Here is a 24396-nt window from a genome sequence, read left to right as displayed (position 1 = left end):
CCTCCCAGACGGTGTTGGCCCATTCCAGAGATCTACCCGTGAGGCACGAGACGAGGACGCTCACCCTCTCTTCATCGGAGGGAGAGGGCCGGACGGTCACCAGGTATAGGTCCAACTGGAGCAAAAACCCCTTGCACCCAGCGGCCGTCCCATCGAACTCCCTGGGAGCCATGATCCGGATCCCGCCTGTACTGGATTCGGTGGGTGTCGGTAGGGGCTCAGGGTGATGACTTGGTCCCGGTGGGGGTGAAGGAGCGACTTGCTCCCAGCTCTCCAAACGGGCCAGCACCTGGTCCATGGCCATGCCCAGTCGGTGGAGGAGGCTGGCATGTTGGGAGACTTGTTCCTCCATTGATGGTGTTTCTGTCCCTGCTGACTCCATAAATTGGTGCGGGATTCTGTCACGAGCGGATAGAACAGTTTTAAGGGTGAGTCAAGCTCAGGAGACTGAGGTCCGTTGGAACAAACTTGATTTAATAAATCCAAGGGCAAAATCCATATACGGCTGGGAGCACAACAGTCAAAAAGACTAAACGAAGCTCCGCTCAAAATGGCAGACGGGGCGCAGCCCGGCAACCCTAATGCCTATACAATAAGTCGTAAACCAAACAATATAACACCACACGTAACAAAGAACAATCCCGCACGAATCCTAACTAAACACAGACAGACTAAATACCCCCCCACTAATGACAAACACGAAACAGGTGCAATCAAAAAACAGACATAACTAACAGACACTGAAACACAGATCGGTGGCAGCTAGTAGGCCGGCGACGACGAACGCCGAGCACCGCCCGACCGAGGAGAGGCGCCACCGTCTGTGGACGTTGTGACAGAATATCTCATGATGGAGCGAAAGTAATTAGGGAGGAAACGAGAGAGTATATTTCATGGAAATTGTGTTGCTATCTGTTGTGCCAGTAAAAATAGTGATGTACTGTATGTATAATATCGTTTTTTCAAGTTTCTAGTTTCAATATGACATGCACAAGTACAGTGAAATGCCTTTCTTGACAGCTCTAAACCCAACACTGCAGTAATCAATAATAATTTAATACTAAAAATAACACAAGGTAGAAAAAAACTAAATAAATAAAAATAAGAAATAAGAAGAACATGAGAAAGTAAGTAAGCATACTATATACACTGAGTATACCAAACATTTTGCCTTCAGAACAGCCTCAATTCATCAGGGCATGGACTGTACCAGGTTTTGAAAGTGTTCCACAAGGATGCTGGCACATGTGGACTCCAAGGCTTCCCACAAATGTGTCAAGTTGGCTGGATGTCCTATGTGTGGTGGACCATTCTTGATACACATGGGAAACTGTTAAGTGTGAAAAACCCAGCAGCGTTGCAGTTCTTGACATAAACCAGTGCGCCTGGCACATATTACCATACCTCGTTCAAAGGCACTTACAGTTTTTGTCTTGCCCATTCACCCTCAATGGCACACATACACAATCCATGTCTCACTTGTCTCAAGGCTTAAAAAGCCTTCTTTAACCTATCTCCTCCCCTTCATCTACACTGATTGAAGTGGATTTAACAGGTGACATCAATAAGGGATCATAGCTTTCACCTGTATTCACCTGGTCAGTCTATGTTATGGAAAAAGCAGGTGTCTTAATGTTTTGTATACTCAGTGTACAGGGTCAGTCAGTTCTAGTACTGTATTTACAATGTGCAGGGATACTGGAGTGATAGAGGTAGGTATGTATAGGGGTAAGGTGACTAGGCATCAGGATATATGATAAACAGAGTAGCAGCAGTGTACCGTATATGATGATTGTATGTGAGTGGGTGTGTAGAGTCAGTATAATTGTATGTGGATATTATGTGTGTGTGAGCAAATGATGGAGTGACTGTTTGTGTGTGTGTTGGAGTGACAGTTTGCGTGTGTGTGTATGGCCCTGTGAGTGTGCATAGAAACAATAATCTGCATAGAGACAATAATCAGATAATCTGTGTAGCCATTTAGTTAGCTATTTATCAGTCTTATGGTTGGGGAAAGAAGCTGTTCAGGAGACTGTTGGTGTCAGACTTGATGCACCGATACTACCTGCCGTGCAGAAGAGGAGAGAATAGTCTTAGCGATTTTTCAGGCCTACCTTTCATATCGCCTGACATAGAGGTCCTGAATGGCAGGGAGCTCGGCCCCAGTGATGTACTGGTGCTACTGTCATACCAAGCAGTGATGCAGCCAGTCAAGATGCTCTCAATGGTACAGCTGTAGAACTTTTTGAGAAGTGTTTCATCGTCACTGGTGATCAGGCCTAAAACTGTTGTCGTCAGCAAACTTGGTGATGGTGTTGGAGTCGTACGTGGCCACGCAGTTGTGGGTGAGCAGGGATTACAGGGAGGGACTAAGCACGCACACCTGTGGGGCCCCCGTGTTGAGGGTCAACGTGGCGGAGGGGATGTTGCCGACCCTCATCACCTGGGGTCGGCCCGTCAGGAAGTCCAGGATCCAGTTGCAGAGGGAGATGTTCAGTCCCAAGGTCCTAAGCTTAGTGATGAGCTTGGAAGGCAACATGCTGTTGAACGCTGATCTGCAGTCAATTAAAAGCATTCTCACATAGGTGTTCCTCTTATCTAGCAGTGTGGAGTGCAATTGAAATTGTGTCGTCTATGGATCTTTTGGGGCGGTATGTAAATTGGAGTGGGTCTAGGGTGTCTGGGATGATGGAGTTGATGTGTGCCATAACCAGCCTCTCAAAGCACTTCATGATTACAGATGTGAGTGCTACAGGGCGGTAGTCATTGTAGCATGACGCCTTAGAGTTCTTGGGAACAGGAATGATGGTGGTTATCTTAAAACATGTGGCGATTACAGACTGGGACAAGGACAGGTTGAAAATTACAGTGAATATGCCTGCCAGTTGTTCTGTGCATGTTCTGAGAACGCAAGGTCCTTTGAATGTGGATGTATCATGTGTCAGTTAGTTGCAAGTTGCAACCATACTGTCATCTCTGAACATGTCTGTGTAGATGTAACATGGTTGGATTGTATGTTCCAGCCTTCCAGGTCTTTTATGTAGAAGTAATATGTTTATGCTGTATATTTATAATATACTGGCGTATAATACTCCTATATTATATTACAACACTAAAATAATATTATATTCCAGGTCTCGTCAGGAGAATGAGATGGTGGACTCTGGTCCTCAGTGGGAAGCTGTGCTCTGCCGTCAAAAAGAGAGGTCTCAGAACGACCCAAACCATCGCCGCTCACGGCACCGTTCACGATCGTAAGACAACCACAACCACACACACTCTTCTTCCCTCTCCTCCCTGCGCTAAAGAACCCCACCTCTGACCTGACCTGGAACAATGCCTTAAGCTACGGTCAATTTCATCTCCTCAATTTCCAGATACACAGAGGGAAAAATGTCCATTCATTACAAGAACTCTCCTTATCAGATGGTCTGTCTTATAAATAACCCTTCAACTATTAACCCCTGTAATTCTGTGATGTGTTCCAGGCGGAGTCCAGATGTGCAGGCTAAAGAGCAGCTGTGGAAGCACATCCAGTAAGTAATGACTCTATTTATGAGGTTCAACAGTGCTCTTTTAGAAATAAGCAGGTACCACTTTATTTGGGAAAGGTAACTAGGAATCAGGATATATGATAAACAGAGTAGCAGCAGCGTATATGATAATTGTATGTGAGTGGGTGCGTGGGTGTGTAGAGTCAGTATAAATGTACACTGCATTCAGAAAGTTTTTTTAGACCCCTTGACTTTTTCATAATTTTGTTACATTACAGCCTTATTCTAAAATAGTTTCAATTACATGTTTTCCTCATCAATCTACACACAATACCCCATAATGACAAAGTGAAAACAGGTTTTTAGAAATGTTTGCAAATGTATTAAAAATAAAAAACAGAAATACCTTATTTACATAAGTATTCAGACTCTTTGCTATGAGACTTCAAATTGAGCTCAGGTGCATCCTGTTTCCATTGATCATCCTTGAGATGTTTTTACAACTTGATTGGAGTCATCCTGTGGTAAATTCAATTGATTGGACATGATTTGGAAAGGCACACACCTGTCTATATAAGGTCCCACAGTTGACAGGACATGTTAGAACAAAAACCAAGCCATGAGGTCGAAGGAATTTTCCGCAGAGCTCCGAGACAGGATTGGGTCGAGGCACAGATCTGGGGAAGGGTACCAAAAAATGTCTGCAGCTTTGAAGGTCCCCAAGAACACAGAGGCCTCCTGGAGGCCTCCTGGAAGAAGTTTGGAACCACCAATACTCTTCCTAGAGCTGGCCGCCCGGACATATTGATCAATCGGGGGAGAAGGGCCTTGGTCAGGGAGGTGACCAAGAACCCGATGGTCACTCTGACAGAGCTCCAGAGTTTTTCTGTGGAGATGGGAGAACCTTCCAGAAGGACAACTATCTCTGCAGCACTCCAGCAATCAGTCCTTTATGGTAGAGTGGCCAGAGGGAAGCCACTCCTCAGTAAAAGGCACATGACAGCCTGCTTAGAGTTTGCCAAAAGGCACCTAAAGGACTCTCAGACCATGAGAAACAAGAGTCTCTGGTCTGATGAAACCAAGATTGAAATCTTTGCCAAGCGTCACGTCTGGAGGAAACCTGGCACCATCCTTATGGTGAAGCATGGTGGTGGCAGCATCATGCTGTGGGGATGTTTTTCAGCGGTAGGGACTGGGAGACCAGTCAGCATCGAGGGAAAGATGAACAGAGCAAAGTACAGAGAGATCCTTGATGAAAACCAGAGCGCTCAGGACCTCAGACTGGGGCAAAGGTTCACCTTCCAACAGGACAACGACCTTAAGCACACAGCCAAGACAACGCAGGAGTGGCTTCGGGACAAGACTCTTAATGTCCTTGAGTGGTCCAGCCAGAGCTTGGGCTTGATCAAACATCTGGAGAGACCTGAAAATAGCTGTGCAGCGACGCTCCCCGTCCAAACCTGACAGAGCTTGAGAGGCTCTTCAGATAAGAATGGGAGAAGCTCCCCAAATACAGGTGTGCCAAGCTTGTAGCGTCATACCCAAGAAGACTCAAGGGTGTAATCTCTGCCAAAGGTGCTTCAACAAAGTACTGAGTAAAGGGTCTGAATACTTATGTAAATTTGATATTTCATTTTTTTTCATATATATATATATATACATTCGTAAAAATTTATATAAACCTGTTTTTGATTTGTCATTTGAGGTATTGTGTGTAGATTGATGAGAAAAAAACACTTTTAATCAATTTTAGAATAAGGCTGTAACCTAACAAAATGTGGAAAAAGTCAAGGGGTCAAAATACTTTCCGAATGCACTGTATGTGCATATTATGTGTGTGTGAGCAAATCATGGAGTGAGTGTTTGTGTGTGTGTTGGCGTGTCAGTGTGCGTGAGTGTGTATGGCCCTGTGAGTGTGCATAGCGACAATAATCCGCATAGAGACAATAATCAGATAATCCGTGTAGCCATTTAGTTAGCTATATATCAGTCTTAGGGTTTGGGGATAGAAGCTGTTCAGGAGCCTGTTGGTGTCAGACTTGATGCACCGACACCGGCTGCTGTGCGGAAGAAGAGAGAGTAGTCTATGGCTTGGGTGATTTTTTTTTTCAGGCCTTCCTTTCAAACCGCCTGATATAGAGGTCCTGGATGGCAGGGAGCTTGGCCCCAGTGATGTACTGGGCTGTCCTCACCACCCTCTGTAGCGCCATGTGATTGAGGGCGGTGCTATTGCCATGCCAAGCAGTGATGCAGCGAGTCAAAATGCTCTCACTGGTACAGCTGTTGAACTTTTTGAGGATTTGAGGGCACATGCCAAACCTTTTCAACCTCCTGAGGGGGAAGAGGCACTGTCGGACCTTCTTCATGACTGTGTGTGTGTCTGTGGACCATTTTAAATCCTTAGTGTTGTGGACACCGAGGAACTTGAAGTTCTCGACCCGCTCCATGGTTGGACTGTATGTTCCAGACTTCCAGGGCTTTTATGTAGATGTAATATGGTTAATCCTAACCCTAAACTTAATCCTTAACCTAGCCCTAACCCTTACCCTAACTAACCTTATTCTAAACTTGACCCTAACCCTAGCAAGCAGTTGCTTATCAACAGATAGGTAGTTGATAGTGTGACCTACAGATGGACTATCCAAATAAAGTATGACCAATAGGCCTTTTTTCCTGTGTTATGAAAAGTTAAAGGTGTAGCACTATAATGACTTGACTAACCATGACTAATAGTTGATAACTATTCATAAAGAGTGTATACTATTGAACAGTATGTACTAACACAGCCTTCAGAGGTTATTGAAACCAGTGTGCACAGCCTTTTCTCCAGTGAATGGTAACATGAATGGTAACAATCCCTGGTGGTTGTGTTCCTACAGGAAGGAGCTGGTGGACCCTGCTCCTGATCTAACAGAGGATCAGCTGAAGGAGATCCCCTACAAGAAAGTGGAGTGTGTGACTGCTTCTCCCTTCCTCATTAGATTAGATAGTCTGTAAATTTTTTAGGATGAAAACTTGTCGATATGATAATCAGACAGGTCAATATGATAATCAGACAGGTCAATATGATAATCTGACAGTTTAGATAATATCCTAATCAGACAGGTCTATATGATAATCAGACAGATCTATATGATAATCAGACTGGTCTATATGATAATCAGACAGGTATATATTATAATCAGACAGTATGATAATATGATAATCAGACAGATATATATGATAATCAGACAAGTCAATATGATAATTAAACGGTTATGATAATATGATAACCAGACAGGTTTTTGTTGTATTTTTACCCCTTTTTCTCCACAATTTCGTGATATCCAATTGGTAGTTACAGTCTTGTGCCATTGCTGCAACTCCCGTACGGACTCAGGATAGGCGAAGGTTGAGAGCCATGCGTCCTCCGAAACATGACCCTACGAAGCCGCACTGCTTGCATAACCCGGAAGCCAGGAAACACCGTACAGTTGGTGACCAAAGTCAGCGTGAATGCGCCCGGACCGCCACAAAGAGTCGCTAGAGCGCGATGGGACAAGGACATCCCGGCCGACCAAACCCTCCCCTAACCCGGACAGCGCTGGGACAATTGTGCACTGCCTCATGGGTTTCCCGGTCGGCTGCAACACAAGCCTGGGATCGAACCGCGGGCCCCATAATCAGACAGTTATGATAATATGATAATCAGACAGGTATATATGATTATCAGACAGGGCTATATGGTAGTCAGACAGGTCTATATGACAATCAGACAGATAATCAGACAGGTCTATATGCTAATCAGACAGGTATATATGCTAATCAGACAGGTATATATGCTAATCACACCGGTCAATATGATAATCAGACAGGTCTGTGATAATCAGACAGGTCGATATGATAATCACACCAGTCAATATGAAAATCAGACAGATATGATAATCAGACAGGACTATATGACAATCAGACAGGTCAATATGATAATCAGACAGTTATGATATGATAATCAAACAGGACTATATGATAATCAGACAGGTATATATGGTAATCAGACAGGTCAATATGATAATCAGACAGTTATGATAATCAGGCAGGTCAATATAATAATCAGACAGGTCTATATGACAATCAGACAATGATAATATGATAATTAGACAGGTATGATAATGTGACAATCAGATACAGTTGAAGTCGGATGTTTACATGCACCTTAGCCAAATACATTTAAACTCAGTTTTTCACAATTCCTGACATTTAATCCTAGTAAAACTTCCCTGTCTTGGGTCAGTTAGGATCACCACTTTATTTTAAGAATGTGAAATGTCAGAATAATAGTAGAGAGAATTATTTATTTCAGCTTTTATTTCTTTCGTCACATTCCCAGTGGGTCAGAAGTTTACATACACTAAATTAGTATTTGGTAGCATTGCCTTGAATTGTTTAACTTGGGTCAAACGTTTCGGGAAGCCTTCCACAAGCTTCCCACAATAAGTTGGGTGAATTTTGGCCCATTCCTCCTGACAGAGCTGGTGTAACTGAGTCAGGTTTGTAGGCCTCCTTGCTCGCACACGCTTTTTCAGTTCTGCCCACAGATTTTCTATAGGATTGAGGTCAGGGCTTTGTGATGGTCACTCCAATACCTTGACTTTGTTGTCCTTAAGCCATTTTGCCACAACTTTGGAAGTATGCTTGGTGTCATTGTCCATTTGGAAGACCCATTTGCGACCAAGCTTTAACTTCCTGACTGATGTCTTGAAATGTTGCTTCAATATATCCACATCATTTTCCTTCTTCAGGATGCCATCTATTTTGTGAAGTGCACCAGTCCCTCCTGCAGAAAACCACCCCCACAACATGATGCTGCCACCCCCGTGCTTCACGGTTGGGATGGTGTTCTTCAGCTTGCAAGCCTCCCCCTTTTTCCTCCAAACATGAGGGCCAAACAGTTCTATTTTTGTTTCATCAGACCAGAGGACATTTCTCCAAAAAGTATGATCTTTGTCCCCATGTGCAGTTGCAAACCGTAGTCTGGCTTTTTTATGGCGGTTTTGGAGCAGTGGCTTCTTGGCCTTTCAGGTTATGTCGATATTGGACTCGTTTTACTGTGGATATAGATACTTTTGTACCTGTTTCCTCCAGCATCTTCACAAGGTCCTTTGCTGTTGTTCTGGGATTGATTTGCACTTTTCGCACCAAAGTACGTTCATCTCTAGGAGACAGAACGCGTCTCCTTGCGGAGCGATATGACGGCTGCGTGGTCCCATGGTGTTTATACTTGGGTATTATTGTTTGTACAGATGAACTAGGTTTTTTCAGGCGTTTGGAAATTGCTCCCAAGGATGAACCAGACTTGTGGAGGTCTACAATTTTTTTTCTGAGGTCTTGGCTGATTCTCCACTGATGTCAAGCAAAGAGGCACTGAGTTTGAAGGTAGGCCTTGAAATACATCCACAGGTACACCTCCAATTGACTCAAATGATGTCAATTAGCCTATCAGAAGCTTCTAAAGCCATTACATAATTTTCTGGAATTTTCCAAGCTGTTTAAAGGCACAGTCAACTTAGTGTATGTTAACTTCTGACCCACTGGAATTGTGACACAGTGAATTATAAGTGAAATAGTCTGTCTGTAAACAATTTTTGGAAAGATTACTTGTGTCAAGCACAAAGTAGATGTCCTAACGGTCTTGCCAAAACTATAGTTTGTTAACAAGAAATTTGTGTAGCGAAAACGAGTTTTAATGTGTATGTAAACTTCCGACTTCAACTGTAGGTATGATAATATGATAACCAGACAGGTATGATAATATGATAATCAGACAGGTATGATATTATGATATTCAGACAGGTCAATATAATAATCAGACAGGTCTATATGATAATCAGACAGGTCTATAATGAATGGAGCGTGCTCAGTCAGCACATTGGGGTAGGGTCTGTTGACCTGCACTTGGATAAGAAGATAACAGATTCCCCACCAGACTGAAGTGTTTCCCTCACATAACTTGAATGATTGAGTCTGGCCTTTTCATACTGTTCCCTGTAGAGATACATTATGCTCCATTTAATTTTATCTTACCGCCTCTGAAGCTGATGGATTCAGTATGGCGTGGGCTTATATCCCACTGGGCTAAATGAGAGGTAGGCCTACTCTCCTACACATGAGATAAAGTGAAGGATTCTATGTTCATCCTTCCTTCCAGAACCCAAGGAGACCCAATCAAAATCCGGCACTCTCATTCCCCACGGAGTTTCCATCAGTACCGACGCTCCCAGTGTTCCGAAGGGGAGAGGTCCGTGCTCTCTGAGGTCAAGTGAGTCTAAACTGGTCTCAGGCTAGATCTTATGGTTTTTCACTCTTCAGAGTCTCACCCGAAACTTCACATTTAAATGGTGACAGTAGTGTGGTGGAGCTCTTATTAATGTCTCTAGACCGGGATACAATCTGAGGCGCGTTGTACATGTGTAAAGGCAATGATCCTGATGTTCGCGGAGATCACATTCACGGTAAACTCAGCAAATATCTGCCCAATCGCATATTACCTTTAAATGCCAAGGGCGCTGCAACGTCTGTCAAATTAAATCCCGGCTCAGGCTAGTTATTGTACGGTTGCTTGATGCTGATGGTTCGTTCCTGTATTGTTCAGCACCTTGAAACATGATAATGGAAGCACCCGGACAGAACTTGTTCCCCCCTTACCTGTGACACGCACAGCAGACATCCCAGGTTCCAGCTCCACCCCCTCTCAGGTCAGTCACAAACCTTTTTCCTGCCACTTATTGGTCAATGCCACACGTACAAGCTGTGACAAAAGCTGTGAGGCAGAAATGTTCGCGATTAATAATTGTGATACTTTGCAAGCGCATAGTAGGGTGATTATTTCATTTGAATGGCAGTGCTACACGTATTAAATACAATACCAGCTTTTATTACCACAAACACTGGTTAATTAATTGATATTCAAACGATGTATTGTTTTCCAGAAGAAGCACGGATCTAAAGACATGCTGCTGTCAGAGATCATAGAGCATGACGTAAGGAGCAGTGCCAAGGTGGTGAAGACGATCCATACTCCCCGGACCAAGGTCGAGACGTGACCTGACAGAAACGCAACCTCCACCGCAGAAACAATGCCACAATCTCTCACCAACAGAAAACATGTAAAGAAAAGCCTGATTTCTGTAAAGAAAAAAAATGAACTTGTGAAATACAACAGCGAGGGCTGTGTAGAGTACACTGGCTGTGCTCTACACCAGTAACCAACCCCACATTGGAGTACTGCTCTGTGTATGTACAGTATGTGTTAGATAATGCATGGAAACCCCTTTAAGAGGACAAAAAGGACACTTTTCAATGTTTTTGTGCCAGTGTTCTCTGCTGTCTTTTGGACCACACCGACACCAGTAATCCTGTACAGTATCTTAATTTAAACAAGAGCATTTAAGCTTTAAGGCGCTTTTGAGTAAGCCTGGTCCCAGATATATTTGTTCTGTATAGCCAACTCCACAACGACCATAGGCTATACAGCACAAACAGATCTGGGCCCACAGTACTCCTGAGTGGGCGAGATATACTGTAGCTACTGAGTACAATTGTAGTCAATTGTTGTAATCCGGATGAGACCGGATTGTGTAGCGATCACTGCACAGTGAGGTCTTAGATCAATCATGTTTTACTATGCATTTGCCTCCAAATTGATTTGACTTGCGTTATTATTATACAATATGCAGTATTAAAACATAGTGTTTCACTCATACATGTTGAGCTCCCATGTGGACAGGAAGTTTGCATCTGAAATGGTACCCTATTCCCTCCATAGTGCACTACTTTTAAACAGACCCTTATGGACCCTGGTGAAAAGTATTACACTGGGGATAGAGTGTCGTTTGTGACGCAGCCTTGGTTATTATGTTACTGTATTGTCAGGTCAGGTGTGTTTACTGTAAGCAGTTCTGTACTGTTGGAAACTTTGCTGCTGGACCCCAACATTTTTTTGCACATTAATACTGAATATTTCGGGGCGGGGGGGATCGTCATCAATTAGAATAATGAGTAGCCCACACTGTACAGTAGTTGAACTGGAAATTCATCCTTGTCAATAAATACATTCAATATGTCTAATATGTTGTCAATGTTAGTGGGTTTCATGATATTGATTATATATTGTTTCTGTAGTAACACTTGTCACCACCAAGTGGAGTCAGATAGCCAGGGTTTGCTCTCTATTGGTTGCTTGTTGTAAGAGAAGAGGACACTGGCTGGCTGCACTGTACACCAGTAACCTGAAGAGTGTAAAACTCAAGGACAAGTTGACTATGTGTAATAACATACCAATGGATTTAATTTATTCAGGGTTTTTATTTGGTCTAAAATCATTAAATTCTTACTTATTTGATCCTGTTCTTTTTGGAGAATCAGTGTGGAAGCACTGATGGACAAAACCAAGACAAAACGTAATGTCTATGTAATGGTGATGGTGTCTGGGATGACTCACTCTGCCTTGCTGGAATGATAAGACAAGAAAGTCAGAAATGGAAGAAATAGTTCAGCAGCTACTACAATATATTCATACAGGGACACCAACTAAACTACTAACGTTGAATGTAGTAACACAACAGTCCCCAATCTAATCTACAATCCTTGTAAAATCCATGTATGCAACTTTTTAGTGGGTGAATGAGACAAATGGAGAAATGAAAGGGATAACTATTAGGAACATATTTTAGGATGGCCAATTAATAATGAATGCTGACAATTATTCTATATACACCCATGTGAAGTATCCCAACAGCAACAACGATGACTCACTGTTATAGCAAACAAACTGCTCAGCCATTTGAGTTGGCACTGAGTGTGTGTTGACTACTGCATGATGAATGGCAAGGCAGTTGATCTCAGGTTGTGTCCTGACTTCAACTCAACTGAATGACTCAGACTTTGTCTTAGGAAGCCTGATATGATTATTGGTTTATTCGGATCCCCATTAACTTTAGCAGAAGCAGCAACTATTCTTTCTGGGGTCCACACAAAAACATAAAACACAACAAGTAACAAAACACTGATAGACAAGAACAGTCACACAAATGTAAAATATGATATACACTGAGTGTACAAAACATTAGGAACATCTTCCTACAATTGAGTTGCAACCCCTTTAGCCCTCAGAACAGCCTCAATTAGTCGGGGCATGGACACTACAAGGTGTTGAAAGCGTTCCACGGGGATTCTGGCCCATGCTGACTCCAAAACATCCCACAGTTGTGTCAAGTTGGCTGGATATTCTTTGGGTGGTGGACCATTCTTGACACACACGGAAAACCGTTGTGTGAAAAACCCAGCCTTTTTGCACTTCTTGACACACTCAAACCGGTGCGCCTGGCACCTACTACCAAGGCTTAAAAATCCTTTAACCTGTCTCCCCTTCATCTACACTTATTGAAGTGGATGTAACAAGTGGCATCAATAAGTGATCACAGCTTTCACCTGGATGTCATGGAAAGAGCAGGTGTTCCTTGTGTTTTGTACACTCAGTGTAGAAACAATACAACTATTCTGCCAGCATTCTTCCATCCATACATTTCCTGCCTTTCCTCCTTCTATGGTCTGAGATGTAGCCTATGGTATGACTTTCTCTCACTGTTTACATTCATTTCCACTGATCTGATATAGCCTGCCTCCCCCCATTCCTCTGACTCAGTTTATCTCCTCATATCTGCACCGGAGCTAGTCACGATTTTAATGTGTTATGGCAGCATACCAGCAGGCTGTGCCAAATGCACTCCTTCACCTCTTTCAAAGAAAGGATATGAGCAGGGCCCAGTGTTAGAAGATTATACTGTGCTAAGCATGAACGGAGTGCGCCTGTACTTTGGAATGTTTCATGGATTAGGTGAGAGGGTTTATGTTTATTTGCAAGAGACATTTAATTGTTTAGCCTTTTCAATAATGTAAACACAGAGAAATAGTGTAATCATTTCATCTTCTTCTTAGCATACTGAAGCACTCCGTTGTAGCAGACTGAAGTTCTTCAACCAACCAATTGAATCCTGTAGGGACTACATTATAATAATGGGCCTATCCATGTCTTATGCCCTCTAAACATCCTGTTTTCCTAGAGGACAAGAGCCAGCAGCCAGAAGCACTCAACTTGATGTAAACAGGAAACTGTAACATCCTCCTATTCCTTCCTGGTTTATGACAGACCTATTTATCCAGTGAATGTGAAGACATCTGTGTTATCCAGATGAAACAGCTGGGACTCAAGGATGTATCAGTATTAAGGCAATTTCTATGGAAAGTCCCCATATAAATATCAGATCTGAATGAAGTACGTACCAGTACTAAATAGCTATGACTCAAAACATATTAGTAAATGCAAACTACCCATAAAGTTTAAATACCAGATATTGATGGGATATATAGTACAGTAGCTGTACTTCCTAGTGGGATATTGCTACATTACATCAATAAAATCTGCATGACCTCAGGGCCTGTTCCATGTCTGATGCCTAAACAGATCCAGAGACTGTCATGGGAGGACAGTGTCCCCTTTGTGGAAATCTTCTGCTACAGACAAACCTCTAGCACCGAGGTTGTTGTGTAGTCAGTGCACAGAGATCTGTTCCTACTGGAACATGTCTGCTGCAGGCCAATGGAAATTAATCCAGTAAATAAGGCTGATGGACAGCCAGACGCAACTTGCCTAACAAAGAGGTAACTTCTGATGTCCTCTTATGCCACTCCTCAAGAGTGTAATACAGTCAACCAACCGAGCCAAATGCTCCATACTCTTAATGCTCCATCTCTCAACTTAATTATTTAATTTAATTATTAAAAGTCTAAGCTGTTGGGGGGAGGGGGCTTCTAAGCTGACATATGGAATTGTTATTTATTTTTGGCCTTATTTTTGGGGGAGGGGTATATCAGCTTTAATATTGCAGATAGATTGTAGCTTCCATCAATGTAATTGTCTGCATCACTTCCAATCACCCATATACTATTTTGCAAATATATATGTATATACAGTACCAGTCAAACATTTGGACACACCTACTCATTTGGACACACCTACTCAAGGTTTTATCTTTATTTTTACTATTTTCTCCATTGTAGAATAATAGTGAAGACATCAAATCCATGAAATAACACATGGAATCATGTAGTAAACAAAAAAGTGTTAAACAAATCAAAATATATTTTATATTTGAGATTCTTCAAAGTAGCCACCCTTTGCCTTGATGACAGTGTTGGGGTTTGTTCCTTGTTCCTTGTCAATCATTGGTGAAATTAGCATTCAGACAATATCTTTAAGTAAATCAATCATTCATTTATTAATGTAATTGCAGACAGAAGTTGACAACAGGAACATAGCACACGTTTCCGAGTAAGTTCTGCAAAATAGAAAAGGGTCCGAGTTGTTTTATTATTCCTACAGTCATATATCTTAGTGATGTCACTGCCTACGTCATTACCTTCTACTCATGAGACCAAAACCATGCCTACACAGCTATATAAATAAGAGTTTTTGTGTTATCTAAAACCTTAGGAGTAAATGTCCACTCCCCAAGTTGATTTATAGTGGAATGTCTGACTAACCTCTGTAGTTTAGGACCCAATAAATGTAAGGAGGGAGGGGTCTTATAACCCCTCCCCTTCTATTAATACAACATAAGCATAATCAATTATTATAATACATCAAACATTTGGTACAACCCCTATCATGACCCCAAGGTGAACCCCTGACAACAGATTTGCACACTCTTGGCAATCGCTCAACCAGCTTCAACTGGAATGCTTTTCCAACAGTCTTGAAGGAGTTTCCACATAAGATGAGGACTTGTTGGCTGCTTTTCCTTCACTCTGCTGTCCAACTCATCCCAAACCATCTCAATTTGGTTGAGGTTGGGTGATTGTGGATGTCAAGTCCATCACTCTCCTTCTTGGTCAAATAGCCCTTACACAGCCTGGAGGTGTTGGGTCATTGTCCTGTTGAAAAACAAATGATAGTCCCAAGCACAAACCAGATGGGATGGCGTATCGCTGCAGAATGCTGTGGTAGCCATGCTGGTTAAGTGTGCCTTGAATTCTAAATAAATTACTGACAGTGTCACCAGCAAAGCACCCCCACACCATCACACCTCCTCCATGCTTCACGGTGGGAACCACACATGCGAAGATCATCCGTTCACCTACTCTGCGTCTCACAAAGACACGACGATTGGAACCAAAAATCTCAAATTTGGACTCATCAGACCAAAGGACAGATTTCCACCTGTCTAATGTCCATTGCTCGTGTTTCTTGGCCCAAGCAAGTCTCCTCTTCTTATTGGTGTCCTTTAGTGGTGGTTTCTTTGCAGCAATTCAACCATGAAGGCCTAATTCACGCAGTCTCCTCTGAACAGTTGATGTTGAGAGATGTCTGTAACTTGAAGCATTTATTTGGGCTGCAATTTCTGAGGCTGGTAACTCTAATGAACTTATCCTCTGCAGCAGAGGTAACTCTGGGTCTTCCTTTCCTGTGGTGGTCCTCATGAGAGCCAGTTTCATCATAGCGCTTGATGGTTTTTGAGACTGCACTTGAAGAAACGTTCAAGTTCTTGACATTTCCCGCATTAACTGACCTTCATGTCTTAAAGCAATGATGGACTGTCATTTCTCTTTGCTTATTTGAGCTGTTCTTGCCATAATATGGACTTGGTCTTTTACCAAATAGGGCTATCTTCTGTATACCACCCCTACCTTGTCACAACAGAACTGATTGTCTCAAACACATTAAGGAAAGAAATTCCACAAATTAACTTATAACAAGGCACACCTGTAAATTGAAATGCATTCCAGGTGACTACCACATGAAGCTGGTTGAGAATGTCAAGAGTGTGCAAAGTTGTCATCAAGGCAAAAGGTGGCTATTTTGAAGAATCTCAAATATTTGTTTAACACTTTTTTGGTTACTACATGATTCCATATGTGTTGTTTCATAGTTTGATGTCTTCACTATTATTCTACAATGTAGAAAATACTACAAATAAAGAAAAACATTGGAATGAGTAGGATTGTCTAAACTTTTTACTGGTACTGTATGCTTGTAAATTTACCATTAAAACCATAGTGTTTGAGTGTCCATATAGCTGTACCATGATATTTGCATTGCTACCAAGTAACCCTCCAATTGTTCTCCACTATTCCACCCGCTAAAGCCCCTCTCCATCCCAAGTTGGGTTGTCATCCCAGTGACCGGCAGACCACCCCCATCCTCCCGGATCCCTAGGCCCCCCTGAGAGGCCAGGACCTATCCTTCGAAAAAAAGAGAACACAGTTCCACCCACAGAACAGAAGCAGATCAATCTCTAAAAGTATTTCCAATGCTCTCACCTCAATTTGTTTTATATATAATTATTCAAAATATATATACATATATTTAAAAATCGTGCGTATCTTAATTTCCATCATTAACAATTAATATGCGTAATAATGTTGGCAGTTCATACAAAGGATTGTTACCTATAACCAGGATTGCCATTGCATTACATTACTTTTTTGTTAAGCAATTATTATTTTAGCAAACAATTATTGTGATTCCTCCTATATTGTCCCTAACATCCTTACCCCTAGCAACAGATGTGGGATACATACACACAAACACGTACTCTTACACACTCTACCCCTTTCCCCAACAATCAACTATAAGCTCAGATGTTCAACAGTTGTTACATCCCAGAGCCCAACACAAGAAAGGACCTGATTTATGAATGCATATACAGTTACAGCTGTTTGAGAAACCTTGCAAGATTGAGCAAAATTTTTTGAATTGATTAACCAATATCAAGTCTTAGGTGATGAAGATCAGATCCCCCCCCCCCCTCCCCTGAAAACACACACATGCTGGTCCTCCTGACCATTTTCCCAAGCATCTCTCTGCAGTCAGACATACGGAATTGTTTTAAGATGGTCATACTATGGATCATTTAACAATTCGATTTTGAATTTTAGGACCCTTACAGGTATTAAAATATATATATACACAAAAATAAAATATTGAATTTGGCCTTTACTACTATAACCCAGAGAAATGCATTGAATAATACATTCATACTGTAAGTTATAAAAAAGACAGTAAAAATAGAAATCCTAAGAAACAAGGTTAAGGGGGGCAGAGGGTGTCGTAGGACAGAATAGAGAACATCATCATGATTGTGAGAATATCCCCTTTCCACAGTGGGGTCTCATTAGTTTGTAGTTGGTTCGGACGCCTCATGGTTCTCCCAGTCGCCGCCGGCTGCGACACAGCCTGGGATCGAACCTGGGTCTGTAGTGACACCTCTAGCACTTGGGAGGCCATGTAGTTGGGTTTTAAGGAGAGAAATCACCTTTGGTTTCATGGAGATTGTACAGACTGCTCCTGAGGTATTTCCTGATCCTGTCCTCTCACTCTAAAATAACAGTAAGTGATTAAGATCATGTGTTGCCACAGACACTGATGCACCGAAGAAGCCTGAAAAAGCTGAAAGCTCATGTATCATTGATGTTATACGGTAAGTTAGGAAATTGATTTCATAAGTGTGTGTGTGGTGTGTGTGTGTGTGTACAGCATCAAAGTCTAAGGGAGCATAACTGGAATCCACATTGTTCAAATGCAGTACATGAATTGCTGATGACCCTTATACAATGTGCACTAAAATAACATCACAAAATAACATCAAAAATCGCAAAACTGCAGCATTTGTGTGTTCGTGAGAGCGTGTCTGGAATGGATGTTTTCCTTAGGAAAGTTAAAATGTCCTGGGTCTCAGGGGTAGACGGCTGATAAAATGATTCTATGAAAGAGCTGGTCCCAGACTCCCAGTGGACCATAACTTACCATGCTACAGTACACAGTGCCTTGAAGTATACAACACAGTGCTTTAGCCTTCACCGCCAGAGTATGATTTAAAGTCTGGCTTGGAAGGCACCACCCTGACACAGTAATTACTAAGAAGAGGTCAAACACACATCTATAAATTGAACGCTATAACACAACTGTCTGATGATAAATTGAATGCAAACTTTCCTGTGTCTGTGTTTTTTTCCATCTTTCTGCAATGCAGACAATAAAACATTTTCCGACTTGGAATCCTTGGTATTGTTTTGGAAAAGAGAGAGGGGTCCAGAGGAAGGGAGAAAGAGAGGGGCGTTCGAAAGCTGGGGCTGCTGATGAGATTAGAATGAGCTGGTCACAGAAACAGACAGCATCAGGGAACGAGGGAGGAAAGGAGGGAGGACTCAGCAGTGGCTCTGCTCTATCTGACCAGACCCTCCTGCCTGTACCCAGATGTCAGGGAATAATGGGCTTTGCATGCATGAACCCAACTTTACCAGACAGCCCAAATCCTGCAGTGGAAGACAGCATCTACGCCCACAAAATGTACACACCAGTCACACACACGTGCACGCTCATTCGCACACACACACACAAAGAGAAGAAGTACTGAAGGAAGTTTCCCAAAATCTAGCTATAGTCCTAAGATCACAATTCTGCAGTTTGGGTATGAAATTGTTTGCCAAGCGTTAGCTCGATTCCGTTTCCTCGACAGCATTTTCCATGCGATGCTCCAAAACTTTCCCTGAATCTAACAGAACTGCTAATAAGGCCTTTCTATGTGTAAAACTGACCTCGATATTGAATGAAAGAGGGATTTGATGTCTTTGTGTGGGAGTGTATTACCGTTTTGCCATCATATCAATGCACACTTCTCCAATGCATCTTGATTTATCCCTGAAAAGCAATCATCTCTGGGTGAGTTTGCTCTGATAAGTTTTTGCACTTAAAATGTGTCCTAAAGCTTAGTTTGCCTGTGTTAGTAGAAAAGTGGTTTGGGGTGGGAAAGATTCATCCAACTATGTTGTAAGTAATATCCTCTTCAACGCCACAGGTTTATACAATCACACTTTGGATCTGCTCTGAACTGCTGTCAGAACTGTTGTCTGAACTGTCTGCTGATGGCTATAAACCACTGCTTGAAAATGACTACTTTTTGCAACTCCGTATTCCATGACGCGGCAGGATCAATTTCTCGAACAAAGCACAATTGCACAAGTTTCCTACAACACTGGAAAAACTCCAGCAACATCAACAGATTCAAATAAAAACACAAATTTACAAGCTTGCATATTTATTGCACAACTTTTAAAATTGCCAAAAAAAAGTACATGGGATACTGTAAGTTAAGTGCATCGTTGTAATAATTTTGCAAAGCTGGCATATCGTGTTTTTTTTCCAACCATATACAGTGGTAATTACTGAATACCTGACTCAACACACTACAGCACATCCTGTATATGCTATTCACTTTGCTATGTACAAAACAGCTTTCATATTAACTAGTCTGAAAGGAAAGAACTGCAAGAGGAAAAATGTGTAACAAATCAACTCAATGAGGAAGAGAACAAGCGATCAATAACACTAGAACATGCTGGTACAAAAAGGTCCCCAGAATCGAGGGAGAATGGAAGACAAAAGAATAATAACATGGGCTTTCAAGTTGGTTATTATCATATTAATATTAGAATCTTTAACAAAATAAATTAACAGGGAAGCAAAGACAAAACTGCAAATACTGACATTACTTTGATATTTTAAATCTATAGCTACAAACAATAAAAAGCTTTTTGGTTTTAGTTCGTCTGTTTTATAACAAAGTAAGCTTCTCATCAACATTAATTTACAAAATCATTAAAAAAATACATAAATTAAAAAGATTGTTCTATTCTAACTTTATGCTACATTTGGAAAAATGTATTTAAATTTTTTTGAAACAAGATTATATGCATCATGTGATTCCAGTCTCACGTTAACTAACATTAAGTCACATGACTCTCTATAGGATTAAGTCATATCCAGCTGGTGAAGAAGATGAGGAAAAGTTGAAACCCTGAACCCAAACCCAAACAGGCTGGGCCTTAAAACACATGGAGTGTGTTCATTCCTTTTAGCATTTAACTCTATCAAGTTCTCTCAAGTGCCATTTTTGAAAAGCATGACTTTTCAAAAAATAACCTTCATTTTACGTTTTACTGTTTACTTATTCTAATCAACTTGAAGCAGATATCAGACATTAACATTGCGTTATGCTGTGGCGACTTCTATATGTTTCCATGTGACAAATTCATAACTCACTCGTAAGTGTGCAAAATCTCTTAAGAGATCTCCGTTACACACAAACATGCTAGGGGCAGAACTGCACTCCTGGTTTCGAGATTGTCTGTCAATCAAAACACACCAACTAAAAAAAGCTTAACATTTTCTAAAAGTGACCAGTGCTGGGTACTACTAGATACATTGTATACCTTTGAATGCACGTGTCAGTATTAAAGGGTAACTAGTGTTTTTAACAATTGCAGTTTTGTGATTGCTCCCATCAACATGGTATATCCTCAAATCTTCTCACATGAATCCTCTTTTCCTTTAGTAAAACATTGACCATGATAAAAGTTTATATTTCCTCAAATCTTAAATCCAATGAGAAAGCCGCACAGAAAACAGAGAAAAACTAAGCCAATCCAGACCAAGTTACAACAACCATGACAACAAAGAACCAACACCTTCTTTACTCAGAATGTGAAAGTAAAACAAGAAAACCCATCTCAGCTACCTTTCCAAGGAGCAGATTAAAGTCCAAAATAGCACCAATCATCAGTGTCTCAGTTCCGTGGCAGCATCTCACTCACTTACCACAAGGGAACAATGCATTTCTACTATAGCTACTTCTATAGGCTACATCACAGCATACATAACTGTCTACACATGGTTTTATACTAGCAACAAACATTCTAAAACTTTAAAAAAGCAAATCTACTTAAAACCATAAACGTTTAAAATACAAAAACACACTACCAAGCATTTACTAGCTAACATGGAAAAAGGGGGACTCTTAGCCTCAGTAAATACTGTAGAGTGTGTAAATATTAAGAGTTTTGAGAATGAGAGAAGAATTTGAGAGCTGAAGGGTGTGAATCACCTTAAAGAGCAGAGCAATTAGGACTGTTAAAACGTAAAATCGTGAACCCAACGTTTGAATGGTTACGCTTCGAGGTGCAACCACTCCCTTCCAAGACATTGAAGAGTGTTTTGTAGAGATAATGATACAGGTCTAGGCCTAGCTTAATACTGTGTTAAGGAGCGATCACATACTGCAGTTGAGCGTGTGAACAGTGCAGGTAGAACTGAGTGAGTGTTAAAACATAAATAGGAGGATAATGCTGCTGTTTGAACTGTGTTTTGTTCTGTGGCAGAGTGGATGACATGCTGCTGCCTGTCAGTTACTGTACTCAGCCCACAAGGGGCCACCTGTAGAATTCGTAAACGTAGACGTGGGTCTCTGCTAGCCTGGTCCCAGATCCGTTTGTGCAGTCACCAAAGCCATGGAAGACAGCACAAACAGACCTGGGATCAGGTTAGGTCTCTGCTGTTGGAGACTGTGCTATTACATTGCTTTGTGTCATTAGGCTTTTCCTCTCCTTCCTGAAAACAAACATATCATCAAGGCTTAGAGTCCCTAACAAGCTACTGTACATCTATCTAATGTGTTAATAAATCACAAAAATAGACAGAGAAGGTATGAAACTTCAGAGTCATCATGATGTCATCTATACCCCCCCACACTCCCCTTTCCCTTCCCCCCCCCAAAAATGTTAGATATGATTACAAAAATCAGAAATTAAAATAGATTTTTTTTCTCCCATTTGTTCTTTATGATGACAGTGTTTTGTTTCTCCCAGGAAGGAGCGAAGGGAAGGACTGGTGACTTGTTTTGTTAATGCTCCCCTTTGGTCCAACCGGGAGTGACCTGCAGTCTTTTCTGTGAAAGAAAGGAAAAAGTTCATTCAAAATTTTAGACATGATAATATAATCGACACAACGACTGCTCGTGTGGATACTCTAGGTTGAGACTTGCCAAAAGACTTTCCAATTACATCATACTGAGGAAGCTTCTGTAAATTCAGCTATATGTAGAGATTTTGGGTCTTACAACATAATACTAGGAAACCTTTTTAACCACAATTTAGCCTAGGCTAGAGCAGGTTTCTCAGGATGTGTATCAGCTGTTAGAACGAGATAATGACACCTTTACAGTCCATTAAATAATACAGTAGCACTGCACTGTCATTCATTAATGGACTTGGCTGTTCTTACCTCAGGGGAGCCATCATAGCCTGTTAATTTCAGTCTGAGGGTTAAACTAGTACCTAAAACCAAGAGAGACAAGCATGAAATATAACTGTTTGATTCATGAACAGTGAGTCAGTGATCCCTAGTTGCAATTCATTACCCTAAAACTCACAACGAGACAAGCCCATACAAAAAACAGAAAAGACAATAAGGGATCTGAGAAAACACATTTACTGTTGCTTAAGCTAGCATCATATTATAAAGTAGACTATAACTGTTAGGGCTACTCCTGGGCAATCCATGTTCTGAATCCAAATGGTCAAAACAGACTCAAGGGGATCTTTATGATGAAACAGTTCGACTCAGCTCTTGCAATATTGAACTAGAATGCAGGATGTCACACAAACATTGGAAAATCATTTTCTAGGTCGGAGAAAAATGTAACGTAAAAACAACCGAACTAGCCCTTCCTAGAATTTTCACATAACTTGAACTCAATACTCCTGGAGAGAATCTGCCCTCCTAACTCCTTCCTTCTTTACCGCAACTTAGTAGTTTAACATGACTTAGTAGTTTAACATGACTTAGTAGTTTAACATGACTTAGTAGTTTAAATGTACATGTTATATTTACAGTACAGTAGAGGCAGTTATATTTACAGTACAGTAAAGTAGAGGCAGTAGGGAAGGCCACCTGTTTAAAACATAGACTGTCCTTTCCACTTCCCAGACTGCAGTTGGAGCGCTTCCAGGCAACACCAGTCAAACGAGGTCACATTTTTCCCCCAGCGGCAGTCCACTGCATTGAGGCTGTCTCGAACTCACTGAACCCACAGGCAGCCTTGAGCTAGCATAGACAGTGCTGCTGCGTCGGAGCCAGGGACTTATATAACTGGTCAGAGGCCTGCTCAATGCTGAGCAGTAGTGATGATACTGTACCAGCTAAAGCTGTGATTGGGTCATAAATACCGGTATATCACTCTGATTGGACAAGGGAAGGCATGCTTGTATCATTACAGCATCTGATTGGTGCTGGTTTAGTGTGATGTTCTGATTTGGTTATAGGTTCCTTCCACCATTGGTTAGTTTAGGATATGATACTTACCATGGATCATAATACTTGCCATGGATTGTTTAAAATGCAGATTATATTGCCAATAGCAATACTGTTCCCCTATAGTCTTGAATACACAGACAATACATATTGAGCAAATTATGATAAAACAATATAATAACACGTCAAAGCAATAGCCTAGAGCTACATTTGACAATATGTTGATTTTAATAATCCTATCTATGGTTAGGTTGAGATATGTTAATTGTAACAGGCCAACATCAAATTTTACCTTGATTATCTGCAAGAGCCGCATTTCTACTGCATAGTCAGTCTGGCATCAGGGCAAGTGTGGGACTGCGAAATAAAATAAAAAATATATACATATACACACACAAATGTTTTATCATAAGTGCACTACAGACATAATTGAAGAAGAATCAAGCACTCAGTGACAGTCAGTATATATTAAATAAACGGCATCGCAATGCACTATAATGCGCCATGCAGTAAGAGCGTATTATCAAATGCATGTGTGCAGAAGGCAGACAAAAAAAATGACTTCATCTTTTTGACTAAAAAAAGATGTAGCTAGTAAAAACGGCAAGCAGCCTTGGGGGGGAGAGAACCCCATACACGGCTGCAACTGCCACCGTCTAAATACAGATTCACGCAATCCCTGAATGAGCACCTGCCGGTACTTCACAAATGTATCATTGAACA

The 24396-nt window shown here is 41.4% G+C and overlaps 2 protein-coding genes across 9 annotated transcripts in view; one reads left to right on the top strand and one right to left on the bottom strand.

Annotated features, from left to right (window-relative positions):
* epb41l4a (erythrocyte membrane protein band 4.1 like 4A) overlaps window positions 1-11597 on the top strand; it is a 130341-nt gene extending 118744 nt beyond the window's left edge. The window contains exons 19-24 of one of the 2 annotated variants that reach the window (XM_014138591.2): window positions 3135-3254; window positions 3489-3536; window positions 6374-6445; window positions 9679-9789; window positions 10123-10225; window positions 10463-11597. In XM_014138591.2, the coding sequence (XP_013994066.1) occupies window positions 3135-3254; window positions 3489-3536; window positions 6374-6445; window positions 9679-9789; window positions 10123-10225; window positions 10463-10573 (565 nt within the window). In that variant the 3' untranslated portion in view covers window positions 10574-11597. 2 annotated transcript variants of the gene reach the window in all.
* Window positions 11598-19607: 8010 nt separating this feature from the next.
* LOC106568365 (mucin-5AC) overlaps window positions 19608-24396 on the bottom strand; it is a 35006-nt gene continuing 30217 nt past the window's right edge. For 5 of the 7 annotated variants that reach the window (XM_014138650.2, XM_014138653.2, XM_014138655.2 and 2 more), the window contains 3 exons: window positions 23966-24030; window positions 22645-22697; window positions 19608-22309 (listed from right to left, as the gene is read on the bottom strand). The gene's annotated coding sequence lies outside the window, so the exon portion shown is untranslated. Of the gene's footprint in view, window positions 22310-22644; window positions 22698-23313; window positions 23568-23724; window positions 23801-23965; window positions 24031-24396 lie in introns of all 7 variants that reach the window. The other 2 variants (XM_045692512.1, XM_045692511.1) reach the window with 2 other exon arrangements.

This window comes from Salmo salar, chromosome ssa13, assembly GCF_905237065.1.
Source record: "Salmo salar chromosome ssa13, Ssal_v3.1, whole genome shotgun sequence".
NCBI lineage: Eukaryota > Metazoa > Chordata > Actinopteri > Salmoniformes > Salmonidae > Salmo > Salmo salar.
Note: the sequence above shows the minus strand (reverse complement) of the source record. Positions and strands in the feature narration are given on the sequence as shown.